This window comes from Opisthocomus hoazin, chromosome 19 (assembly GCF_030867145.1).
Source record: "Opisthocomus hoazin isolate bOpiHoa1 chromosome 19, bOpiHoa1.hap1, whole genome shotgun sequence".
NCBI lineage: Eukaryota > Metazoa > Chordata > Aves > Opisthocomiformes > Opisthocomidae > Opisthocomus > Opisthocomus hoazin.
Genome location: NC_134432.1, coordinates 15,213,381 through 15,239,867, shown reverse-complemented (window position 1 = coordinate 15,239,867; position 26,487 = coordinate 15,213,381). Strand labels below are relative to the sequence as shown.

The 26,487-nt window shown below is 49.2% G+C and overlaps 1 protein-coding gene across 3 annotated transcripts in view; it reads left to right on the top strand.

Moving 5' to 3' along the window:
• GPSM1 (G protein signaling modulator 1) overlaps positions 1-26,487 on the top strand; it is an 83,622-nt gene that overhangs the window by 2,649 nt on the left and 54,486 nt on the right. For 2 of the 3 annotated variants that reach the window (XM_075439382.1, XM_075439380.1), the window contains exons 2-4: positions 24,679-24,900; positions 25,440-25,575; positions 25,873-26,015. In XM_075439382.1, the coding sequence (XP_075295497.1) occupies positions 24,679-24,900; positions 25,440-25,575; positions 25,873-26,015 (501 nt within the window). Of the gene's footprint in view, positions 1-19,098; positions 19,173-24,678; positions 24,901-25,439; positions 25,576-25,872; positions 26,016-26,487 lie in introns of those variants that run through there. The other variant, XM_075439381.1, reaches the window with a different exon arrangement.

The following is a 26,487-nucleotide window of genomic DNA, read 5'->3' as shown; positions in this document are numbered from 1 at the left end:
TCCTGGGCCTCCATTTCCCCTCCCTTGCTCTGCGTTCTCTTGCAAGGCTATGTGTTTTCAACAGAGCTGTTGGCTTTTGCATTGTTTACCAACTTCTCTTGATTATGGTGTAAACAGTCTCCATCTCACTCATTAATGCCACTACAGTGGGTACCTGACCTGAATGTGCATCGGGCAATTAGAGCGCGCTCTGAGCATCACGGATCTTGCTAGAGGAGGAAACTTTCTCCTGTTCTGATGGGAAAACTGAGATGGAAGAATTGTCCTAACTGCCTCCAGGTGGAAGGCAGTGAAAAGAAGGCATAACTCAGCACAGCAGTTAAGGCAGAGTAAACTGGTGTTCGCAAAGCAAGTTAGGAAGAAAGTCCACCGGTGGGGTGGACCTCCCTCTGGAATGGTTCCTGTTCATTTTGCACATATCCAAGGGATCACAGCACCATGAAATATTCTAATTATTTTCCAGCTGCTAGTACTTGTAAACTTTCAAAACCTTCTGAGTCTAGATTTTGTATAATGCTAAAAGTAGTGTTGCTTTTTTTCATTTAAAAGGAAAAGGAAAAAAAAAAGGTTACATATTGCATTCTTTTTAAAGATACAATTAAATACCACCTCTTGGAAAGAAGATAAATGTATCTGCCTCAGGGGTGAAAATTAGCATCACCAGCAGTGCTGGTTTTGGTGTTCATTAGGAATTTCACTGAATACTCAAGTGAATAAGCCTTCTGGTGATAACTACTAGCTCTGTATCAACTTGGGCTGGATTTGAGCAGCGGTGTGGTGACAAAGAGCTTTGTGCCTTGCTGCAAATCCTCTGAGCCTGAGGGCTGGAGAGATGCTGGCTCACAGGAGGATGGCAGAGTGCGATTAGCTTGTGCTGTGAGACTGGGAAGGGGCTCAGGTGAAGGGGATTCCTTTGAACTTGCTAAAGATACCTCTGAGCTATTGTGGTAGCAGCCTTTGCGGACCCTGGAAACAGTTGAGGTGGTGGCAGAGTTTGGGAGGAGGAAGCACACCTCACCTGAGCAGCTGGGGACCATGGCCACTGCAGCCATGCTGTGAGCGAGCTGAGTGGCTGGCAGAGCTGGCAAGGGGCTCACAGGGCTGGCTGGGGTGCTTGACGCCTGGGGTAGCTCTTGACGGATGGGTGGGAAGTAACTATTTGTATGTCTTTGCCTTATAAAAATACTTGGGAGTTGGTGAGGGTGACATCTGTTATGTAAGCAGGACCTACATAGAAAACACAATATTTACGTGATTTTAACCTGTTTGAGCTTGCAGGCTATTTCAGCTGTTTTTTGTATTTTTGACTTCCTGGCAGACTTCCCCTGTCTCCCCATTCTGATGTTCCAAATTGTTACAGCTGTCCTCTTCTTCTCTCCAGGTAAGGGTTTTCCTGCTGAAAACAGCAGCCTCAGGAGTGCTGTGGCTGAAGGTGGTCAGTCCTGGGTGGGCAGGTTTGCGAAGCGGAGGCTAGCTGGCATCAGAGTCAAAATGTGGCATTCTGTGCCAGCAGAAAGCTGGGAATTACCCTTTTTTGTCTCTCTTCACTCCGTAGTTCAAACTTGAAATTGCTCGATTATTATGTTTGAAAATGCTGGTATAGAAGTTTCTAAAAGATTGCAGTTTTTCTTTTGTAGGCGTACGCAGTCAGTCTCCATTAGGCAGAAGGATGTGAAAAACAGGACAAACATTTCTAAAATAGCTGTGCTGCATGATCGGTGGCCTGAGCAAAAATTATACGATAGCTTAGCATGCAGTGGTGGTTTTGTTGACATCTGTTTTGGGACGTTTTGAACAACTCGCTCGTAGTTTCAGCGTTTGTGAGTAATGTGGTCATCCCAACGCGGAGCCAGGCAGAACATTTCAGTCTCCACCGCAGCAGGGAGAGGGGACCTTGCCGGTCAGGCCTTGACCTGGGAATCGGCGTCTGGCTTTGTTGCAGGTTTCTCCTGGGACCTTGGGCATCCTTTTTGATTCTTCTGTGCTTTGCCTTGTGGGACGAGGGGAGAGAAGCTCTATTTCGCTCCTCCCTTTGGTCTCTGATGTTAAATGGGCAGGGGATGTGCCTTGTACCTGTACAGCACCCAGCACAGCGTCATCTTCATCCTACTTCTGACCTCTAGGTGCTGCTGCAATACAAACAGTTGTTGTCTTCAGGGTGTTAATTTGACTTGTATGTGCACGTGTAAATCAAGTTGAGACGATACACTGCCTTTTCCCTGTGCTGACTTGCACTTCACTGACTCAGGTTATGCCAGATGTCCCGCCTGTTGTGCCTCGTGCTCCTGGGGTGAGAGCTGTCCTTCGGGATCCTTCGTCCTGAAATACTTCACATTGTACGAGGCATTTGTGCCAAGCAGACTAGAAAGAGAACTTTGTGCATTGGCCACTTGTTGGTGGGTTATATGTGTTTGCTACTGCATCAGCTGAAGTCAAATCAGCTTTTGTGACTCGTGTGTGTGGCCTGAGGGCACCTCTTGAAGCAACTTCCCTGTGAGATGAACCTTAATGCTCTATTTGGTCACCCCAGGGCCTGCTGGATGGAGAGCTGGGTCTGGAAGGGAGGCAGACTTTGACCCTTACCAGCTGGGATGTCGTCTGGGAAGCACGAGTGAGCCGTGCTACCCGGTGCTCCACCATGAGCTACTGAGGTGTCTTTTGCTAGCTGTTGCATTCCTCATCAGGTGCATCCCTTCTGGGAACGTATCTGAAAGAGCTCATGGCTAACGAGGGAGAGAGGACACTGTGTGAAAAGGGCTCCTGCAACCCAGAGATTGGTGGGGGCCTGGCTGGGGCATTCTTAAGGGTAGAGAAAGTCCTTGGGTTTGTGGTGGTAAGAAGGACCTCTTAACACTGGATCGTGGTTGGATCATGGTGACCAGGTGTTGCCATTTAGTTGCAGGCATGGGTGGGGGGTCCCATTCTGGCTCCTGCTGGGTCCAGGTCTTGTCAGACCTTTGGCTGGTGTCTGCAGCACGACTTGCTTATGCCACATTAAAATCTTGTGTGTAATTGATTTCTCTTTTCCTGGTGGATGTAACTAATTAGGGATCTGCTGCCTTTTATTTTCAAAGTAAGTTAGGGAGCAGTGTCTATTACACCAAAGGATGAAAACTGTTTATGAAGGCTGAGAAACTGATTTGTTGTAGAAAAGTGATTTTAATATTCCCTTGTAGCCATTCCTATCTTCAGCTGAATGCAGCTGAACCAAGACTGCTCTGGTGACAACAGCAAAGACTTGGGAGGTGATGGGAGATTAGAAATACCTGGGTGAAGGAGACAGGAGTGGGCTGCATAGCTCAGCTGGCATTCCCCTCATCCAGTTCAGTAGAAGAGTGTCCCAGGCATTGGATTTATTCCTGATAAATTACATATGCCACAAGGGAAAGCCATGCCTTGAAGATGAGCAAAATCATGGCCAGCAGCAGGAAGGCTTAAAATTGGATATGTGGGCAAAAGGCTGGAGAATCCATTTCTTTCCCCACTGATCAAGGCCTGCAGGCTTGGAGGGAAACATCTGCAGTGTGCTGTGCAGACAGGAAGGGATTTTGTTACAGACTGGGGCTAATGGAATGACTTTGTTTTTTAAATGAAGCTCATCAGGATGAAAGATCCTGCCTGATTTAAACCAGTAGTGTGTGTGTATGTTCCCATCAGAGCAAGAGGTCCCCAGCCCTGAAGGCTGGACTGCACTGAGCGGCAACATGCCGGCTCCTGGTCCCCTACACCGAGCTGGCCACTTGCTGGTGCTTTTGGCTGGAGGTGTGCTTGAAGCCGGAGTGAGGGCCGAGGAGAGACGGTGGGGAGATGGCAGACCCTGCCATGCAGCTCTGCAGGATCACCCTGCTGCCACCTGCCCAGCCCTCCTCATCCTGCTCCGAGGTGGCTCTGCGGTGACCCTGGCTTGTGTCCTGGGTCCCTTGCACAATCAGCAGCTTCCTAGCTTGTCCTATGGCTGCCTGCATCCGTGCCGTTTTAACATGTCCCCAGGGCACAACTGTTACTGCACCAACCATGTGCAGTTTGTGCTCTCCCTAGAGCAAATACCAGTCTGTCTGAAGCCTCATCTCCCCATACTCTCGTATTGCAGCCCTCCTTTCTATTCTGTGCTGTCTTGCCTCCTCTCCAAAAGATCAGACCTTCTGCCACCAGAGAACATAAACCGTATTTGTTGTGCTGGTGTGGTTGCTTTTTTGCTATCTTGTATTTTTCCACTTTAGGGAATGTCTGAACTTGCACTCAGCCTCGCTTGAAGAACAGGTTTGAACTGTGAGGCGTTATGCTGCAAGGAGCCACCAGCAGCAAATTTCTTGAAGTGGAGGGATGTATCTTACTGAACTCTTGATGCTGTTCTGCTTTAAGATCAGTGTTATCTCCAAATAGCTGCTCAAGTGTACCTAGTTTTCCCCCGCTTCCAGTCCTGCTCTGTGTATCACTTTGATCAGCCAGCCCAGCTTCCAGAATTCAAAGCCACTTCTCTGTTATAAAAAACCATGCCAACCAAAGCCATGAAACAAATTCCTCCTGTGTCTGGGCATGCAGGCTGCGTAGCCCGACCACAAAGTGGGGCTGTTGAATTCTGGGCCTGGGCTATTTATATTGTCAGTGGGAAAGCTTTCCATTGACTGAGCTGCTCCCTCCCTAAAGATACTTTTAATTAAATGTTATTTGACAGATCTGACTTTCTAATTGGCTTTGATTTAAGTAGTATAAATGGGTTACATTTTCCCTACTGAAAGCTGGAGAAAGTAGGAATAATCTTGCTGGAAGGGTACTTGCATTCAGAGTCGTGTCTACCTGTTGTTTTATGTAGTAAGCTGATAGAGCGTAAAAAAACCCCACAACCATAAAGGTAACAGTTCTGCCGCTGCTCGGTGAGGGGAAGGGGAAAGGGACCCCAGCTGCCGCTGGCTTGGCGCGCAGCACAGCTCTGAACAATGCCCAGCAACGTTATGCAACTGCCTAGGGAAGGAAGTGAAAATTTATCATTACGGTGCAGTTTCAAGGGCAATGTTAAATGAGCAATTTGCAGCACAACCCTGTACTTAACTGACTTCTCCTGGGACAAATGACATGGCTGGTAAGGCAAATAGCCGTGACCTCTGCTCCCACCAACAAATACGGGCTCCTTTCAGAACTGAATCCGAGGCATTGGATTGAGAGCCTTAACAGTGTGCAGCCAAACCAGTGTAATGGCCTGATTCTGTGGGTGCCTGACTGATCCCCGTCCCACTGAAGCCTCGTAAAAAGGGTGCAAGCATGTGCTGAAGCATCACATTGATACCTGGTTGCTTTTCCTTATTTCAGTGGAAGCAATAAAAAGACCCCTTTCCAAGGCTGTAGACAGTGGAGCAGCGACACAAACCCTGAATGAACTACTTGGAAGGCAGTGCTGCTATCTGATCACTACCTTCAGGGTAGACATACATAGATTAAAAATCTTCTGCTATTCCCAGTTTTCTTTCAGCAAGCAGATTTTGCCCAAGGATGACAGGTACTGGAGCCCACAGGCCTTTCCTTTCCGACTCTGAGATTAGAAATGATGAGTCTGAAGAAGCTTCATCTTCTGCTGTGAGTCAGTAACTCTGTGCAGCTGCTAAACCTGAAGGAATTTTGGATGAAGAATATCGGATTGTCTTGTCTCCCTTCATGCATTTGTGTTACCCTTTGCATTTACGCCCTCTGGAGCAGCCAGAGGGACTCTTCTCTGGGAGTTTGGGACTAATACATCTTTCCTCCAGATGCTGCAGGAGAGGAGAAAGATGAGGAAAATGGATTTAAAATGGGGAAAACACCTCTGTTATTAGTGTAACATAACTTGGGGTAGAAGCCATTTCATGTTGAGCCCTGGCTCCACCTGAGAGCAGGTGTTTTGTCTTGGGAGCTGCTTTTAAAAATGTATGGATAAAACTTAGTGCTGTCAGTTGATATACGCAGTCTGCTCGCTGAGCTGCAGAAAGTGACGGCCGTGTGATGCTCCTGGGAAGCAGCTCTGAACACGCGCCGTGCCACAGGGCTTCTTTCCTGCCCTGGGGATTCAGCTCTGTTCCCCTCCCACGCTCGGGCTGCCAGGGAGCAGACCGAGATGGCTTGTGCAAAAGCAAAGCCTTGCCCCTCTGAGCCCCTGTCCTGGACACTGTGCAGAGCTTGCTGCAGACACAAGTCCGGCTGCTGATCTGTGGTGAGACCTGGGGCGAGTTATTTGATTTGCAGCCTCACTTCTGCTTCCGGGCCCTGCCTAGCCTGTGGAGGAATGACTTCTGCTGTAGGATTGCAGCAGACAGCACAGTGAGACCAGCTTTGCCATGGGGCTTGCAAGAGTTGTGTTGAGTTCCTGAGGGGAAGCTCCAGCATGCTGCTGGGACAGCCAAGTGGGCTGTGTGTGTAGTGGAGTTTCTCCATGCCTTGAATAAAAAAGCTGTGCATAATTACAGGAAGAACAGAGGGGTTTGCTGTACTAAATGGCTTTGCCAAGTTGTATGTTTCCACGATTTTCTTGATGCTCCAGTGATATTGCAGAGCACTGGGCTATATTTGCTCTTTGGTGGATATCCCAGCAGGTGCCCCTTCTGAACGTTTGCCCCATGCAGCACGCTGGGGCTTGCCTGGTGGTACCTCCCTGGGCACTTTGGGGTAAACTGCTCCAATTTCCTGCGCTCTGGTTTGGAGCAGCTGGAGTGCAAATTAGCTGTGGGGCAAGTTCCTCCCGGGATCCACACTGCAGGGTTGCGTTGTTCGTTGTGCACTCCATCTGTGGAGTATCCATTCATGCCCGAGGAGAGCTGGAAAGCTGATTAATACTCATCTCTCTGGGGCTATTTGTTAATTACTGTTATTCGTGGTTTGTATTACGGTACTGCCTAGTGTCCCATGCTGCTGTGCCAGACTGAGGGGATCCTGGAAGGGTTATATCCGTTCCAGGGTTTCAGAGTGCGTGGTAAACATCAGTATTTTATTGCAGCCTTTCTGGGAAATATTGTTGCTGTTTTCAAGGGCGAGAAATTGTATAGTCTTCAGGGTGAAAGAGAATATAGATGGCAAAGCTGGGAGCTGAATGTCCCGACTCCCACTCCTTCCCTTCAGCACTTCCTTACCCACGTCACAGTGAGGTTAACTGTGAAATAAAGAGGAGACCTTGGCTTCATCTTTTACTGAACCGTACAGGGCAGCGCAGCACTTGCCTTGCATGGTATTACAATGGTTCTGCTGTTCTGCTTAGTATGGGGGGGAGCAAAAGGTTGTTCAGAAGGAAGTTGCCGGCTGGCGAATTAAATGCCAGGCCCTGCTGGTTTGCAAGGTGTGCCTCTTAAATGTGGTGGGAACACTGCAAACCACAGGCCCTGGGGGAGGAAAAGGAGCAGCCTGGGTGGCCATGGGGTCTGCTGACCATGAAGAGCCCAGCTCTAGCTTAAAGAAAGCAGGAGAACAGCCCTGAGTTGTTAGAGTGCTCGGGCACTTGTGACTCTGCATAGTTATCTGTGTCTCAGGCTTTGGGAATGGAGCAGGTCATTTAAAAAGGGAGAGAGGGATGCAGGGGAAGGTGTTCCCTGTCAGAAAATTGCCTGCAAGTTAAATCACGTAAGAACTGAGAGGAGTTCCAGGTTGCCCTGCCTTGAGGGGTGGTTGTCTTTGGGGGATGGTGAAATATGGAGGGAGAAAAACACACCCCTCAATTCTTACAGTCGGGCTGGAAGCTTTTGGGGTGGGCAGAGGATGCCAGTACTTTGGGGAGGGTCCTGTTGTTACTGTGCTCCAGCTATGCTCTTTTAAAGTTATCGTATCACAGCTGATGCTGCATCATAAACCAGCCCCTCTTTCAGCAACTGTCTTCAGAGATTTGTATTGAGAAATTAGGGGACTGTGTCTTGCTGCAAAACACAGAGGCTGTCAGGTCTGACTTGTTTACTGGCCAAGCTTTCTACAGCATGAGGCAGGAATATAAACCACCAGTGACTAAATGAATTAAAATATCTAGCATCATAACCAATGCGTATTTCTCTTTCCTTTCTGACAAATAAGCCCTTCTCATTTCAGTGAGTAGCAGCTTGCTTGGGAAACCCATGGGCCGGCATCTCATGGCGAGTGAAGAGGGGCTTACATACATAAATGCAGATGAATGTCGTGGAATCGTGAGACTCCACGTGTGCCTCGACATTTCCTGGCCTATGACTTCAGCTGAGTGTGTGAGCTCCCGCACTGGTCTAAATAATAAACCATACGAGTTCACTGCAGCACGCCCAGAATTTGAAGGCTGCAGCCCTTGGCCAGCTCCTGTATCAATTGCTTCCATCAGGGCTGTAATCCAGGAAACTGCAAGCATGAACCGGTTGGTTGATTGAAGTCTGTGGTTTGGTGCTTTCCTGGGTAAAGCCACTGGAGAAAGAGAGGCTGTCGCATTATCTGCATTCGCCCCTTTCATGTGCACCACTGGGAGGGCAAACAGCAAAAGTGTGCCAGCAAATACCACGGGCTCTGCGAGGAGACTGTGTTCAACAGGGAGCTTTGGCAATGTGTTCGGCTGTCTGAGGAGTTAACAATGAAATGGTTGAAAATACCCACTTTTTCCACTGCCATTCTGGAAGAAAATGAAAACTGCTCTGCAAAATGTGCCCTTCCTTCAGTAAAGCCATTGTTTGGCATCAGTGTTTTTGGCAGAAAGTTGTCATCAGTCATGCCATTAAGTGAGCATTTTGCATAGACTTGTGTGAGAGATCAGCAGCAGAAAATGACAGCCTGTGAAGGCTGCATGGGTGACAGACGCTGGCCTCAAACACAGGTGTCCTGTCGTACCCCGTATCCACAGAAAGGAGCGCCAGGGCTGCGTGCCGGGACTTTGTCCTGCCGCGTGGCTGATGAGCAGGCCGGTCACCAGCGAGCAGGCGTCCTCCGCTACGTGGTCTGTGATCGCTGTGGTGGGACAGGTCCTGGCCCCAGCATCCAAGATTGTCCCTGCTTTAAAGCCAAACACGTACTGACACAAGGGTGAGGAGTGAGCGGAGAAAACTGTTGTGTGGCCTGCCCTTGACTCCCCCCATGGAACAAAATGTCATTCTGCTGTTGTGGAAATCTCTTTTCCTGAAGGACCCTCGGTCAGAGTCTGATCAGTGTAATTTCAGGGTCCTTTGAGGTTTGCTAAAGCAGGATCAGACTCCAGCTGTGCTCGGTGAAGCTCCAAGCACATGCACAGAGAGCAGAGCTCGCCTGCCCAGGGCCAGGGTGGCTGTGCTAAGAGCAGCCTGGAGAAAGGAAGGAAGGAGATGCTGTAGAGACCTGACTCCAGATGAGAACTGAGTCATTTGTCAAGGCTGACGGCTCTCTCGGAGCTGGTTGCCTGAGGCTAACATGGCACACAGACAGGAGACGTAAAAATGTATAAATGTATCTATCTATATACGCGCGCAGAGGAGAGAAAAGTAGCAGCTCAAAACATGTGACTGGAATTAAAATAAGGAAAAGAATTCCCAGTCAAAGCCATGTGTGTTGGAGGATGTAACTGCTCCTGAAAGGCTTGTAGAGGCTGTTTGTACAGCACAAATGCAGCCATTCTGTAATGCCCTGGATTGAAACAGGCAGGCTTCCCCAGCACGCAAAACCTGTGTGGAAGCAGCTTTGTTCCTGCATGTCAGCACCTTCCACAGCCCCCCACCCTCGTGGGTTAAGGTAAGGAGCTGTCTTGTCACCTGTCTCGTCCTCCCTGTCGCTGCTGCCTGTGCTCCTAAAGAGTGTTTCTCGGTGCAGCCTGCTGTTGTGCCATGTCTTTCACTGCTAGATGACAATGTCTCTGTGCAGGAACAGATTTTTTTTTTCTGAAGCCATGCATTATTCAGCAGTCAGGATAAATGAACTTCCTTGATTTGGGCATGTGTGTAACCCCGATGCTGCATCCTCCCTTCTTTCACCAGTGTAAGGGAGGAGGGGAGTGGTGAATTCTTTCAGTGCTACAGACCGGCCTGTGTTCTGGATAAAGTCATTGCAGTACCTCTGAGGAGCTAACCTAAACCTAAAATAGGATTGTGGAGAGATCTCCGCTCTCCATTTCTGCTCATTCTGTCTCATTAACTGCATGTGTCCATCAGGCAGGTAATACGTGACATAACATTAAACTGATGGCTTCATCCTTTCTGCGTGCACCATAGCAAATATTTGCTGTGCCAAGGGGGACTGTGCAGCAGCAGGGAAGGTGAGAGTGAGAAAGAAATATGGAGAATGGGGGGAGGGAAAATAAGAAGGAATTGGAAATTAAACCATGAAGGACATGGCTTTAGGAAGCTTGATTTGGAAAGGGTGTCCCCTTTGCAAAGGAGTTTGGGTTCTGCCTCTAACCCAGCCGGCGTGGCTAGAGGTGTGGTGCAGCTGCGTGGCTGGGTGCTGCTGTGCGCAGCGAGGGCAGAGCACCCTGGTAAGCTGAGGATCTGCTCCTGCTCTCAGCTGGGCTGGAAGCCTCATCTCCCCTCTCCTAGGGACGGGAGAGCATCTGCTGCGGCATGACAGTAGCTGTTGTGTCGGACTGCAGAGAGCAGTGCTGAGGTTTGGAGGGAGGGTAGGGTATTGTGCTGGAGTTGGATGTGCTGCAGGCCTTTGCCCTACTTTGTGAGGAAAACAGAGGAGGCTTGTTGGTATAGAAAAGTTTAAACATCTGATGCTTCATCCTTTTATTCCTCTTACCAAAGGCTCAATTCTAAGACACATATAAAAGAACATAATTTTGGGGTTTTTTTATAATAAGTTTTGCAATTTGCTTAAAAAGCAAATCATTATATGGACTAACTCATGATTTTGTGATAGCAGTGAGAAAATTACTGGGGAGACTATCGGTATTCTTGCTGTATCCAGGGAGACTTTCCAAGAAACAAGACGTTTATACAAGTTCCTCCTATGGAAGAACAGGACCAGAGTCCACTTCACAAATGCAAAGCTGTACCGTGCTTTGATCTACGTGGCAAACTCATGCAGCGATACATGCTTGCCTGCTGCTTACACACGTGATAGAATTATGCCAATATCACAGCGTTGGAGCAAACCCTGATGCGGGGCTGTGTCGGGGAGGAGTGGGGACTTGCCTCCACGCACTTGATTTGTACAGACATTCAGCACAGTGGTGCCAAGCATTTCCAGGGTGGATGTTATCTGCAGAGCTATACTAGGACAGAAGTACTAAAAATTTGGGAAAATGTGGTGGAGGATTAAGCCACCCGATCCTCCGGAAGAAGTGAACCCAGCTTGCAGGATGCTGGCGCTCCCGGGTTCCCCGCAGAGGCAGCAGACGCCCACCGCAGACTGTGCCGCACAGTGCGAGACGGCCGGTCTGTTCTCCTCGGATTAGCAAAGCAGAGCGTAATTCCCACCCTGCATACGAGCTGCGTTGCTGTGAGGCAATGGCCTGGCCTTCTGGGAATCCTGCCACACTCTGATTTGTAGGCTTGCAGATTAATCTGATGGCACACATAGATTTTTCCTTAATCCCATGAAGAACCCGAAAGCGCTTTTGCTGCCGTTCTGCTTAGTCTGGGTTTCTACAGAGGAGATGCAGATAACGTGTCTAGAGGTGCTGGGGACCCCTGGCTGGTATCTGAGCTCTTGGGGAGCCTCTGTTCCCTGTTTTTTTCAGACTGATGTGGAATATCATCTTTATGAAATCCAGAGGGGTGCCCTGTGGCTGTGCAACAGCCAGGGAGAACAGCAGTGTCCTGCACCTGAGCTCTCGCACTGCTTGCCAAGGCAGCCTTTAAATGCACGAGTGTGTCTGGGCTGCTTTCCGATTTTCAGCACCCCTGAAATTTTCAGGGAGAGCACGACAATGCTTTTAACAGCCCTTGGAGCACGAGGCAGCTGCAGAAAAACAATGTAAAATTGGTGCAATCTGCTCTGCTACAGCTTTGCCAACAAAAATCTGTCCTAGTGTCTGGTGTCACTTCCAGCCTGGGCGCAAGCTCTGCCCACCTACGCTTTGTGACCTCGGGGAACCCCTGGGTCTGTTTCCCGTTGTGGCTTCCTCTGGTTTGGGCACAGAGGGCTGTAATCCCCAAGGGAGGAACTGTCACGGGCTCTTGCTGGTGTGCTCTGGCTTGATGTCGCCCTCTTTACTGGCTTTACTGAGTGGAAATTTGAAAAAGGAGTTGCTGCTTGTTTGGACTCACTGCTCTTGATTGCTTGGATCCTGCTAATTGCTTTTCGGCAAGTCCTGCAGAAAGTAAGACGGCCAGGTTCATGCTGTTCCTGTCACTAAGGTCACATCCAAACCCCTTTCAGATGCTACAGAAGGCTGCAGAGCATCATGAGCAGTCTCCTGGCGAGCTGCGATTGCTCAGCGTCTCCCTGGCTCCAAGCCTGGATGGCCCAGGAGCATGGGATCAGGGAGTGTGTTTGCAGATAGACCCCAAAGGCCCCCCTCTCTTGGACTGAAATACTTGGCTTGGGGCTGAAGGGAAGCAGATGAGATGGGGAGGGAGCAGAACCGCATTGTCTGTAGGTTGCTGAGGAGTCAGTGGAAAAACCGTGGTGTGACCTTTGTCATCGTTGCCTTTTACCCCTCATCACGACGACAGCCTGTTTGCTGTGCCCTGAGCAGGGCTCGGCGGTTTGCGTGGGTATGTGGGCAGGGAGGAGGCAGCGCGCGGGGAGGGTGTGCAGCCTCTCTGGCTGCTGGTGCTGGGCAGATGCAGGGGGGGTCTGGGATGAGGCTGTGCACGTGGAGGGGGTGTGGGCAAGGGGCTGCATGGCTGGGACAGGCAGAGGTGGCTTTCTTTGTCTGGCCAGGGTTAAGCATGTTATTGCCTTTAGTGTTGCAGGGACTTGGCAGCATCTTTTCAATATGCAGTTGTTTTCCTCCTGCAAGCCCATGCTCCAAGGCAGGAACAAGTGACAGGCTGAGAGAGCAAGAAGAAGGGGGAGCTGCAGTTGGAGGGGTTTCCAGGCAGCTTGAACTGAGAAAAGACTTGGGTCTGTGGCCTGTGTATTTCTGGGAAGACAAGACTTGCTTTCACTTGGCCTCAGAAAATTAGTCTGGGTGTGCAGGAAAGCAAATCTCGTAAGGCCCCTCAGCCTGTGCAGCTACAGAGCACAACTGGAGCAATTGTGCTGGGTGGCACTTGTGGAGCTGAGCTGGACCCTGCCGGCAGCTGGGGGTTGGCAGGGTCCTGGGGCGGGAGCTGGGGGGAGGCCGTGGTCCTTGCAGTCCAAGCTGTCTCGTAGCTTGTGTCCTACGCTGCTCGCTCACTTCGTCTGACGCGAGCTGCACCGCTGTGTTGTAGCTCCACCGTGGTCCCTGAGGACTCGTCCCCGGCTCTGCTGAGGAGGCCAGGAGGGACCCGGCAGTCCCCTCTCACCCCAGGAGAGCGGGTGGGCTGGGTCCAGGCTGACTGCTGAGCCCCCGCTGTGTGTCTGTGTGGGGCTGTTGTAGAGAAGAGGTGTCTGAGTCTGGACTGCTCTTGTCTCATTTCCAGTGGTTCTGCATTTGGAAGGATAATCCCCCACACCAGAATCCAGCCGTTTTCAGTAACAAGTGTGGCGCGAATGAACCCTTGGCTTTTGGTGGGCAATAGAAGTTGAATAGCATAAACAAAATGGGTGATAAATAAATCCTGCTGTTTTCATTGTATAGCTGTTGATAAGCTATTTGTTTTTCTAGTGTATATCATAATTGTAACCCAGTGTATTTTGTAGCAGGAGCAGTAGCTGATTTAAATCACAGCATATATTTTAGTGAGAGGATGTGTTGACCTCATTGTCAAAGTAATGTTATAATGAAAAGCCATTCAGACTGCGTGTCCTCTCTTGCCCTCTGGTTTCTGGAAGTGACTGAAGGAAATAGCACTTCACTTCTGGTGAAATCATCCCAGGAGTGTTGTTTCATTGCAGTGTGATGGATTAATTTCACTGAAGGCACTAGCATTGTACAAGAAAGCAAAATGCTCTTGAAAACTCAGGAAGTTTTCCTCATAGTGCTGAAATCACGGAGTTCATTTCCAGTATCCTCAGTGACAAAATCCGAATGCCTGAAAATTCATCCTGATGCAGACACTGGCTTGCTTGCTGCTCTGTGTGGCAGGTTTCAGATGTTAGAGCTGTTACCTTTGACTGTGGTCTGCAGTTTGCAGGAGTGAGATGAGCTACTGACAGCATGGACTGAGCATCCTCCTTTGTGCCTCCAGCAAAGGCAAGAGCATCCTCAGACACGAGCGTCGTTAGCCCACTAGCATTTGGCAAGCTGGTGCTGCTGGCCTCTAGGCTTATTTTCCTTTAGCTCTAATGGCAGGTGGTGGTGGTTGGGTTTATACCCTGCTGATGAGCCGTGTGAAGAGGTTATGATCCAGGCTCTTCAGAAGGTTTCGTTCTCACTCTTCTTGAAAGGGAGTTCTCCTGCACAGTCCCTCTTCTGAGGCACCTTAATCAGTTCATATGTTTGGTGGATTTTTTTTTTCATTGGGGAGTCAGAACATGTTTTTATGAATTAGTTTTCAAATTGGTATCTCCTTAATCATCATTTCCTTAGACCCTGGAAACTATTTGAATCTTATAACTTAAGTGCTTTGAAACTGGGCATCAAGTGAAACTGTTAACCAGGATGAGAGGAAATTCACATTTGCACCTTAATCCCATCTGAGCTTTCTCAAGTGGTGCAAGTTAATTACATCCTATCATGATCCTTTGATATTTGAGTAATTTTGGAGCACAAAGGCTTAAATTTTTCCTCATTGCCTTTTAGAGGTTTCAGTCTTCAGATGACAGAAAAATTTCATTGTGTTCTCTGTTCTTGCTGGGGGTTAAGCTGTGTTTGTGGGAAAGATTTGCTACATGGATTCAAGATAATTATTACCAGTGTATAATTTATTGAGCCCCATCCTTTCAGGTGTGGAGCAGGTTTCTAGAGGTCGTGAGTATTTTAAGCTCCTGGAGCTGGGGGCATCTCTTTGGGCAGGGTTAGATCTTCAGTGATTCTGACCTGTTGAGCTGGTGGCACGAGCTGCACGAGCATCCTTGCCTGGGTGGAAAACGCTCCACCTCATCCCCAGCAGAGCAGCTCTAGTCTGAGTGGTTCACTTGGCACATGAGAGGGGGGACCTGGCAGAGGTGCTGGGAGCCAGCGCTCCTGGGTCCAGCGCTCCTGGGTCCAGCGCTCCTGGGTCCAGCGCTCCTGGGTCCCTTTCCATGCTCCATCGCTGTGGGCAAGCGATGTCTTGCCGTACCTTAGTTTCCTGTTTGCAGAATGAGGTAATAGCTACCCTCGCACCTTTGCCAAATATTTTGCGGTCCTTAGGTTGAAAACTTTCTACACATACCAGCTCAGCATCATAAGTTGCTTCACAAAATGCTACTAAAGCAGCAGATTAGTCCCATCTGCCTTCAGTTCTCGCCATCCCTGTGGATCAAAGCCCCAGAGGTAGTTGTTCTGCGTGGCCCTTGGTCAAAGGGAGAGTTGTGTACAGCCACAGCGGAGCTGTGCGAGCAGGGGAGTGCTGGATGACTTTTGCTTTCAAGCAGGCAATGGGGAGTTTGAATTGGAATTTCTGACAATGACGCAGCTTGTTGGAGCCATTATGAATTGAAATGGGGTCTTATTCAGCTCTGCTAATAAGAGGGTAAATGCAACTAAAATACAGCTGTCTTTCTCACTGTCATTTGGTATTTATTAGAAAATATGCAGTGGAATTGAATCCCATGTAAGTACTCTGCAGCTAATGGTAGATAGCAATTAACTGAAATGACTACTGTTGAGCACTGATGCTACCATCAGTGAAAGGAAGAGGAAGTCTGGAGCCAGTGCACAGACCTAGCGGCTTCCAGAACTCCCTGTAGTTTTCCCCTCTGGATTCTATTTCATGCCCTTATCAAAAGATTGCAGTGAAAACTGCTTCATCGTGGTATTCCCTGGAGCTCCAGCTTGAGCAAACACTTCTCAAACAGCAGTAAGTGTGTGCATGTGTATATATTACTTGATAATTTTCAGTTCAGGGATCACTGAAAGGACTCACTGCAACACTTATTTCCAGTGAAAGTGTGGGGAGTGGAAACTGTCTCCCCTCCAGATGTGCTGGTGGCACAGAGCTGCCTCTGCAGCACCTCACGTGCTTCGGGAGATGTGAAAGAAACTGGCCCAGACTCTTGGAACTAGTTCAGAAGCTGGGAAGGACTGGGTGCAGCATTCATTGTTTCATCTTTGGCCTTTCTGCTCCAAACAAAACAAGAGGGTTTTGATTTCTTCCCCTCACTGATACCGTGACATGTAGGGTAAAGTGCCCAGAGGTTCTGCCCTCCATTGACCGGAGGGAAATCGGCTTCCATGTGCTGGTTTCAAACTACCAAAAGGAGTTTGACCTGAGCTAATGTGAAGTGTATTTTGATTTATTTGTCACCCTTCCCTGCCAGCCTGTGTTTGATACGGTGCCTTGTGGGGAAACTGCTTGTCAGGAGGGGATTAGCACTTGGGTTGTGACGTGCGTGGGAAGTGAGGGGCCGTGCTTCAAGGAGAGCTGTCGGCAGGGTGGAGAGGCATCGCTGGCTGCATTGCACAAGAACCAGCCTTGGGAGTGAGCTGAGTACTTTAATTAGTGCCCTCCCTGCAAAACAGAGCAGGTTGCTAATGGGTGTGTTGCTGGTATGGCCATACAGGTAGTGCAGGGGAGGATGAGTATTGAATACGAGGAACTGAATGATTGATAAGTCTGGTGTCATGGCAATGTGATGACATTTCGTAGTATGAAGTTGCAAGCATGTGTACTTAGGAGCCAGTAATAAAATTTTCTTCTCAGAGATGGGAGCTAATTGTTTGGGAGTAAGGAAGAGAGAGGCAGCTGTGTGTGTCCTGGTGATAGGACTATGTGAGCCCCCAGCCTGTTGTGAGGAAAGTGGTGCTTGATGAGGAGGCAGAACCCTGCCTAGGGCAGAGTAGCCAGGGAGAAACTGCCCGAAACACGTGGTGAGAATGCCCCAGGCAGAGAAGAGCAGCCTAGCCCAGCTTGCGGTGCTTGCCCAAGGCTAAACAGCTATAAATTCGTGGTGAATAATTTCGGGCTGTGCATCAGGGGGATCTGGGGTAGCTTTCCTCATGTAGGGAAGCCCATGAAAATAGCCAGACTCTTCATCAGGCCCAGCATGGGCTTTGGCACAGGAGAAGCATGAGCAGGTTCCTGCGGGATGGGAGCGTCCTCCGTCGTGTCCCTGGGGAGTTCGGGCAGCTCCTGCCTGGCTGTGCTATCTGCTGGTTCAGAGTCATCGGCTGCTTTTCATGTAGAGAAGCCGTGCAAAGGCTGGGAAAGGAAATTACTGAAGGGGAATAATTCCCAGCTTGATTACTTTCTTTAAAGATGTGCTGCCAGCTAATTATTTACATGCATATTTAGTTAAGCCAGTGAATATACATTTACACTGAGCACCTGATAAACTTGATCACTTTCTGATGGGGAAAAGATGTTTAATTGCCCCTGTCATCAGTGCTCTCAAATTATATTTATTTTTGTATAAAATTCAATCAGGTTGCAAGTAAGATGCTAAAATCTGTTGCTTCATTAATTCATAATGATAGATATACAGAGGAGTTCTTTTACTACTGTTGGTGGTTTTGGTAGGGTTTTTTCTGTCTTACCTCCTGTCTAAAAGCTTGGGTTTTATTCCTAACTTTAAAACTACACCAGCTCTGATTGGGAATGAGTTTTGCAATCTCCCCCACTAATATGAATCAAATACCTGTAAATATATTTTCTCTTTTTTTTTTTTTTTTGAGGCAGTTTCACTGTGCAGGCAGGAAGAGGTTCTCTTGCCCTGTGAGATTTACAATATTTAAGGCAGCAGACAACTGTCTCCTACCTTTGTCTTGTGATGTGATTATTTTCTGCGTAGCTTGATGGATTTATTGTCAGCAGGGTAAGTGCTGTGAGCAAGACAGTCCGCACAAGGCAGCCCTGAATGTGTGAAAGGCTTGGAGCAAGCCAAGTTTAATTGCTGGGCACTGTATGGTCTCCTCGTTATCTGCCTGCCTGGAGTGGACGCCATGGAGAGGTGCAGACTGGAGAGGTGGGATGTCACTGCGTCCTGCTCTGGCTCCTGTGGCTGCATCTCCTGGGTTGCAGGAGCTGCAGCAGCCCTGAGCTTCAGGGCATAGCCCATGATCCTGCAGAATAGCTCTTGGCTAAAGGCAGTCTGCACTGCTGTTTTCCAGCCTAGCAGGGGGAGGACAAGCGTGAGGTTGTCCATGCAGTGTTATTTTCTTGGAATATTTGACAAAGGAGTCATAAAGATTTCACAGAATCACAGAATGGTAGGGGTTGGAAGGGACCTCTGTGGGTCATCTAGTCCAGCCCCCCTGCCGAAGCAGGGTCACCCAGAGCAGGCTGCACAGGACCTTGTCCAGGTGGGTCTTGAATATCTCCAGAGAAGGAGACTCCACAACCTCCCTGGGCAGCCTGGTCCAGGGTTCCGTCACCCTCAGAGAGAAGTTCTTCCTCCTGTTCAGACAGAACTTCCTCTGCTTCAGTTTGTGCCCATTGCCCCTTGTCCTGTCACTGGGCACCACTGAAAAGTGTCTGGCCCCATCCTCCTGACACCCACCCTGCAGATATTTATAAACATTTATTAGGTCCCCTAATTAGATTTGGGGGAGAGCGGGGTGTTGGGAGGTCTGACTGTCGCTCCCAGCTGCTGAACACATGTTATGAGTAGTGTTCCCCCTCTGGGAACCTATATCATCACCCAAGTCTGAATTACAGCACTGTTTTGACAGCAGTCGTGGTGATCATTGTTAATGGCACCGATAACACTTTGTGCCGTTTGCTTTGTCTCAGTGTTCTCGGCATCCCCAGTGCTCCCGGGCCCCTCGCTGCCTTCTCCGTATTGCTGTGTTGCTTGAAAACATTTGACACGTGGCAGTCCTTGCGTTTTGCCTGTGCACTTTTTGTAAAGGAACATTTTTACTCTTAAGGCAAGGCAGCCAAAAGGCAATCTGTGATACAGATCATCATCAGCTGCTATCTGGCAGCGATGAATGACCCCGGGAAATCTTGTTGTTAAAGGCAATATCTGCTCTTCCTGTTCTTCTTGGCTTTTTCTGCCTTCAGATCAGTTGTCGTTTAAAGAAGAAGTGAAGGAGCAGGGAGGGCAGCCCTGCCCTGTGTTGGATTGGGAGGAGACTTCTTCATCCGTGTCACCGCGCGGTGGAAGGTCACCCGTTTCTGCCTCATGTGAGTGTCAGAAGCAACATCCATCCATGGGTTTGAAATTCGCAGCTGCTGCGTTGATGGGGGCCGAGTGATCTGCCAGGGTTCTGCCACTCCCGCGTTGCTCTGGCAGAATGCTGTGCAGATTGCTTAACTCATTTGTGGCCAAACATTGGGTTTATATTTGGCCTCTTACTGCTTTTAAAAAAACTTGTTCTTTTTATTGTTGTTTCTTAAACACATATATTGCCATTTTTAGAGTACCTTTTGCAAAAGGATCTCAGAGTGCTCTGGGAGCCACCTTCCTTGCTGTTCTACACTGCGTACGTAACCCAAGGTGCAGAGGAGCTGTGGGACTTGCTTTGAGCTCCAGCTGGGAACTGATGCTGGGACTCTTTGCTGTACACACCAGCACTGTTTTGATTTCTAGATTATAACTGGCTTCTTCAAAACTTTATCCTTACCTGGCCGGACTGGATGGGGTCTGTCATCTCTGTGCATTCAGAAGAAATCACTTTGCTATACGTGGTGTAGTCTTGGCTTGATCTGGGACTTGATCATCTAGGAAGGCTGTCAGACCTTCCTGGCTGCTTGTGGTGGGCCTGGAGTATGGGATGTGACTTCTGCCAATAACTGGAAACTTTCTGGAGGAACACGCAAATCTGTGTCGAGTGGTTTGCACTGATTTAGGGCAAGGCTCATGAACAGGAGCTGCTCCAAGTGAGCATCCCCCCTCCCGGTGTCTTTGTCCAAACCCATAGGCAGGGACGTACCATGCTGTTAGCTAGAAGGTTGAGTAGTGAGGGAATTGTGTTAACAAGCTCTAGCATCTTAGCTGTGGAAGTAAGAAAAGCAGCTCGTGTTCTGCAGTGTCACTCTTCTAAACCACACCATATGGCCAAGCCCAGCACCTTCAGCTTGTCAGCAGTAATTTGCTGGCTCAGGAGGGACTGAATCTTCTTTTCTGGTATTAAGACGTGAATAGCAGGTGTTTGCTGAGGTGGTGCAGGCTCAGGCGTTTTGCCCGTGTGTCAGCAGAGGAGAAACTTGGGGGGTTAGAGGGCTGTGTCTTCTCCGATGGGGATGTTTTGGAGCCCATTTAAATGGGCAGGGATGTACTCTGTGGGATCTGCCTTCTGCTTTTCCCCAGTCTGAGAACTGCTCGGGTGATTTCTGGAGCTTGCAGAGCTTCGTGGGCGGCAGACAGATGGGGCCCTTTTGGAGCCTGTTGAAGTAAAGTGTGCTTCTGCCCAAAGATGACCCTCTTTTGGAGGAACCCTGAGCTCCTCACCTGACAAGAAGAGGTTCACAGCAGCAGAAGTCCTTCTGCTCTTGGAGAAAAGAGGAACAAACAGGAATACCTGATGTGACCACAGAGGCAAAGTGCTTTGGGAAGAGACCCGTGCAGAAAGGAGGGAGCTGCTTGCCTTCAACTCTGGCTATCTCATGGACTCTTCCAGGGCCCTTTTTCTGCTTTGGGCAGCACTGAAAATATGTGAATGAACCAAGGCACTCTCTCATTTCTGGATTCCAGCTGTGAACTTGCCTATCTGGTACCTGAAACCAACAGTGGGCGAAGAATATTATATTTCTTAGAGAAAAGAGGGCATTGCTTTGTCTAGGTCTCTGGAAAGAAAAACAATACTCCTTTCCCCTTCACTTTTAAGGGCAGCATACAGAGAGAAAAAGGAGTGTCCCAGATAAACAAAGTTCAAGATTCCAGCAACTTGCTGGTAACATTGTCCAAGCCGGTCAAGTGAAAAGTGGAGAGCAAGTGAAAACTGGAGAGCAGTGCATGTTGTGCGGAAATGAAGATGCCATCCACATCTTCAAAACCCTGGATCCTACCTGTGAACTTAACAGAGAGACCTGTCTGCAAAATTGTTCCAAGTAGACCTCAGCCCCGCTGCTTCCTCCTGCCAGTGGGCTTGGAGCTCTGGGTCTATGTTCAGAAAATGCGTAACCTGCAGAAGAAGAGGTAGGGGAGGGCTCAGGCATGTGCTGTGGGAGGAACTGGGGCTGTGATTTGAGTCTGTCTTTATTCACTGTTTTCCCTCTCCTTTGCCAGAGTTTGTCGAGGTGGTTCAAGCTGGCTCGCTTGAACAGCAGATTTCCATCTTCTCCTTAAATAGCCTGTCTGGTCTTTTCTCATGGACTGTTGAGCTATGACCTTTGGAAGCTGTTGTACGAGTGTGTGCTTGAGTTTGTTCTTGGCCTTCTGTTGGTTCCTCTGCCCTTGGCATTGTGTTTCGGAGCGCTTTTAAGCCTGCGGTGACTGGACTGCGCGTAAGTTGCTTCCCAGAACTGGCTCTGGCTGTGAGGTCCTGAGGATGCGGGAAGGGCAGGTGGGTTTTAGCAGTGGGTTGTGTTTCTATTAATAATTGCTATCCTTGACTCTTGTCCATTTACATGGCAGCAAAGGCTTGGCAGAGTACGATGCAGAGGAAAAGCCTCCTCTCCCTTCCCCTTGTTTGCTTAGGTCCCAAACCGAGCAGTGATGTTAATTAGATAAGTCAGATACTCTGCAAAGCAGCCTGTTCAAGGACAAACAGATTTTAATTAAAGGCTGTATGCGCTGGAAGGTCGTGTCACTGCATTGTGCCTGAAGAGTTACTATGGGAACACCAGGAAAGCACCCTGAGAGTGTGAGCGTGTGCAAGCGTGTGTGAGCGTATCAGAACGCAGGCCCCCAGGCACAGATTCCCCTTCTGGTTAGGCTGCCACTGGCAAATATGGCCTGCGTGAGATGCCCCCCTTGGAGCGTGTAGTTGGGTTTTGTTGCTGTAGGGTGTTCTGTGTTGTGGGGATGGGAACCCTCACTTCAAGCTATTCAAATCACACAACAGGTTTGATCTGAGCTAGATTGCGATGCCATGAATTAGGGAAATTGGTCTCCAGCTCAGTTTTTAGACTGTTTACAGTTGGTGAACTCAGTTTCTTAAAGAGAACGTGGATATTGGGAAGAATTTTGTTTGTGTTGAAATTTGAACTGAAATGATTTTGAAATTTCTTTTGTCTTTACCATCTTCTAACTGGAAACCAACATTAATTCCTGCGCTAGTGGCTCATTCCTGCATTTCAAGTCCTCTCAAGATTCATCTCTACTAGGCTGTCTGAATTTAATCTTGCTGATTTGAGTGTGTTTCTTGTCTGTCTTCAGTCCCAAGCCTTCTTTCAGCTGTTTGGGATGTCTCAGCAGAGACTTGTCAGTACCTAATGACGACACTAGTTAACCACTCTAGTGAGCTACAAACCATGAACATCCCTTGGGACTGATGGAAGTTTGGTGTGATCCTCAGCTGCATCCCTCTAACTCAACACACTGCAGCAGAAGCTCATTCTTACTGATTTTCTTGTGGTCTAGCAAGAGGACCAGCAGAGAGAAGCTAAACATTTTTAGTATTAACAGTCTTAACATTTTTATTTCCCCTGTCAAACAGAAGTTGAGGCAGGGGCTGATGCTGCAGTAGGACCACAAGCAGCCTTCTTGTGCAAGTAAAATAGCCACTCAAAAGTGGGCTCTGCAGTGAGCTTGAAATCAAATATTTGTGTGGGAGTTTGAGGCGGGAGCTCTAAAGAGCTGCTTCATAATCCCATTCTCCCTCTTGTTACTCGGTGGTTTTGGGGACAAGTGAACAGTGAGACGGGAGAGGTCACAAGTGTGTTTGGAGGGTGAGTCTGAAACCAGGTCTTTCGCCAATTTTTTTTTGTTTGGACAGTCCTTGTGGGTTGTCCTGCTTTGGCGGATGCCGTTGGGCTGCCAAGTGTTGGGCATTTGGAGCCATACGGAGCCAACTCAGCAGGGAGAGTGCCAGGCAAACAGGGTTGGATTTTAGACAGTTTATGCACTGCTCACAAGGAACTGGCTTTGTTTCCTGGCAGCTGAGAAAACGCCATTCTGCCTGTTTGTAGGAAAAATGTATCGGGATTGGTATTTCACACGTGCATCCCCCCGCGCCCCTTCGCAGCAGGGCAGGCAGGTGCTGGGTGCAGGCTTGGGCAGAAGGTGCTGGAGCGCAGACGTCGAGCAGGAGGACCTCTGCCCTGCAGTCGGCGTGCACGGGGTGTGTGGGTGCACGGTGGCATGTGGGGTCCTCGGGGAGAGGAGCCAGAGCTGTGCAGGGTGCCCTGGCTTGGCCAGCACACCCCACCCTCGGTCTGCAGAGACCCCGGCTGCAGGGGCTGGGCCTTGGCTCATCACAAGGGTGGCTTTGGGGGAGGCATCTGCTTGGCTTCAGCAGCAAACTGCTGCAGGACACATCAGCTGGGCTGCTGCTGTTGCGGTGGTGATGAGCAAATTGCTCTCTTAGTCCGGGTACCACAGTCAGCCTTCCTGCAAGTGCTCTTTGACTGAGAACAGAATAGAAACCGCCTTTCTTCATTTGTTACCTTTTGTCTGACTCTGGACAAATGGGCCATGTTTCTTCTGAGCAGATGTCCACCTTTGACCTAGACTTTTAAAAGTACATTGGGTAGAAATGAAAAAGCCAAAAAGAGTGAAGAGAGGCACCTGAATAGAGGAGCAGGAACATGCTATGTCCATCTGCCTCGCAAAGGGGCTGGCTTTGCAGCAGGCTCCCAAATGTCAGCTTTTAAAGGCGTGCTCTGTCCTGTCTGAGAACCCGAGGATACTCATGGTCTAGCAGGGACAGCTGTAACTTAGAGAGGACTCGATGGAGCGCTCGAAGGAGCACGTTTCCTTTCTCTTGAAGCAGTATCACTGGTCTCGCTCCTCTCTGCTGGCTCGCAGAGCACTCACTGACAGCACGGCGTGCACCGTTGCCAAAGGTGTCGAGAAATGCAAGGGAGGAAAGCTAGCCTGGAGGCTAACGTGCAGAGTGCCTGTGGAAAAAGTGACAGCAGGGGAGTTAATGAAAAGCAGACACTGAGCACTGGAAGCTGCTCAGCCAAGAAATTCTGCACAGTCCAGGGTTTTCTCTGGTATCCAGTAAAAATGTGTTACAGTTTGGCTACCCTCTCTGTTACCCTGAGGAAAATGCTGCTAGCATGAGTAGCCTGGGTACGTGGCTTCTGTGCTGTGCCTCACCTGGAAGAAAGACAGATGCCCTGTTACCCTTGTGATGTGAATGTGCACCTTGAGAGCCAGAAGCCCAGAGCTGCTTGTCCAGATTCCTACCAGGAGCTGGGGGGCTGCCTTTGGCCACTTGCAGATGCAGTCTGTAAATCCGGGCGCTCCTGTGGCTTGTGCCTGAGAGGCTGGTTTCTGGGGGGGGCCAAGTGCCTACCGTGTCCGCTGAAAGCCAGTGTCCACACCGCTGAGGTCTGCTGGCTGCGTGGTCCCAAGTTATTATCACCCAAAGGGTGTCTGACCAGGGCCTTGGTGCTTGGGGCTGAGTGCAGAGAGGCCGCTGCTGCCTGGAGTGTGGCTTCTTCCAGGGTTGGTGGCGTTTTGTAGATTTTTTTCTAGCACAACGAGGTGTACAATGAAGTAAACTTTTTAACCATTGCAGAGCAGCATGGCTGCGCTGCAGTCTAACTCCTCTAGAAATGATGGTCTTGCTTTTGGCAGAATGGAGGCGTCCTGTCTGGAACTGGCCCTGGAAGGAGAGCGCTTGTGCAAGGCTGGGGACTTCAAAGCTGGGGCAGCCTTCTTCGAAGCAGCAGTGCAGGTGGGGACGGAGGACCTGAAGACTCTCAGTGCCATCTACAGTCAGCTGGGCAACGCATATTTCTACCTAAAGGAGTACTCCAAGGCCCTGGAATACCATAAACATGACCTTACCCTGGCCAGGTAAGCATGTCAGCAGTGGCTCATCCTAACCAGACAACCTGTCAGGGCTTGAGCGAAGGTGAGTTCTGTGGGGTCTGAACCCAGGAGCATGAGGGAATCTGTCCCAGAAATAAGCATGCAAAACGAGCCCTGAGGCATGGGCTGGCTGTCCTGTGGAGAACTCGGGAAGCAATGAGAAAGAGACAGTCACCTTCAGAGCAGGAAGAAAGGGATATGGATGTGAGGATGGTGCTTGGAGCAAGAGCAGGGCAGTGTCCAGTTCTCCTGTCCCCAGATACTCATTGTAAGTACACCTGAAGTCATTAAAGCAGTCCACCCGAGACAGCAAAAACCAAGAATCTGTCTTCCAGATTGAGAGAGCTTCTATGAAGCACTCCAGTCAGGCGTGTGTGCTGGGAACCGCTGGATGTGATGTGTGTACCTTGCAGTTCTTGCTGCAGCTTGGCTCACTGCAGCTTGAAAACTGCCTCCAACAGTTGGTGAGTAAAAGTCTGTGAGTTCTTTTAACACCTCTCTTCATTCCTCTGGCCATCTTGTAGAACCATTGGGGACCGCATTGGAGAAGCCAAGGCAAGCGGCAACCTCGGGAATACATTGAAAATACTTGGGCAGTTTGATGAAGCTGTCGTTTGTTGCCAGAGACACTTGGACATTTCCCAGGAGCAGGGAGACAAGGTAATTTGTTCATGGCATCCAACAGGAAATATTTCTTAGCTTTAAAACTAATCTGTCTGCAAGTCAGTAACTGTGATACGGTGAAGGCGGGCTTTGGAAGGAGATGGAGTGTAAAGCTCTCCCTTCCGGCTGCGTCACAGGTCTCATGCTGCTGACAGTAACAGCTGCCACGACAGTGAAGATGGGAAAGGAAAATGTTGGCCTCCTGGCTTGCACCATCTCTGCCCAGCAATGGAAAGGTCCATGTAGGGATGTGAAGTGTAATACCTCACTGCTCCCTGTTCTTCCTCCCTTTAGGTAGGTGAAGCCAGAGCACTCTATAATATAGGAAATGTTTACCATGCAAAGGGAAAGCACTTATCTTGGAACATGGCCCAAGACCCAGGCTACTTGCCTCAAGAAGTCAAGGAGACGCTACAGAAAGCTTCAGAATATTATGAGTAAGTATTCAAGCTTGGCCAGTGCTTTATCCTGCAGGGAACAGCACTGGTCAGGCACCAGTGATTGCTAAAATACACACAGGTACACCTTTGTTGAGCTTGGCCTGCTCAGATCATAATCAATATTTATGGAGTTCCTGTTCTGTTGACAGCTTTCAGGGTCTGCAGGTTAGCTGAGCTCTGATAACCGTTAGACTAATGATAGCTGCATGGGGTGCAAGACAACTATTTTTACTTAGTCCTGTTGGAAGCATTTCTCATGGGGGCGATTTGTTTCCTGGGCCACTGCGGATGTGGGAGCTCTGGAAGATGTTTGTTGCAAAGAATGAGACTGTGGGCTCAGCACTGCTGAAAGTCAGGCCACCGAATGAGCTTTTGCATGTTGTGATGAATTAGGAATATTCCCCTGAGATGCCGAGTTATCATGGCAAATTAATCTCAAAGAAGGCGAGTGAGGAACTATAAGCTTTTA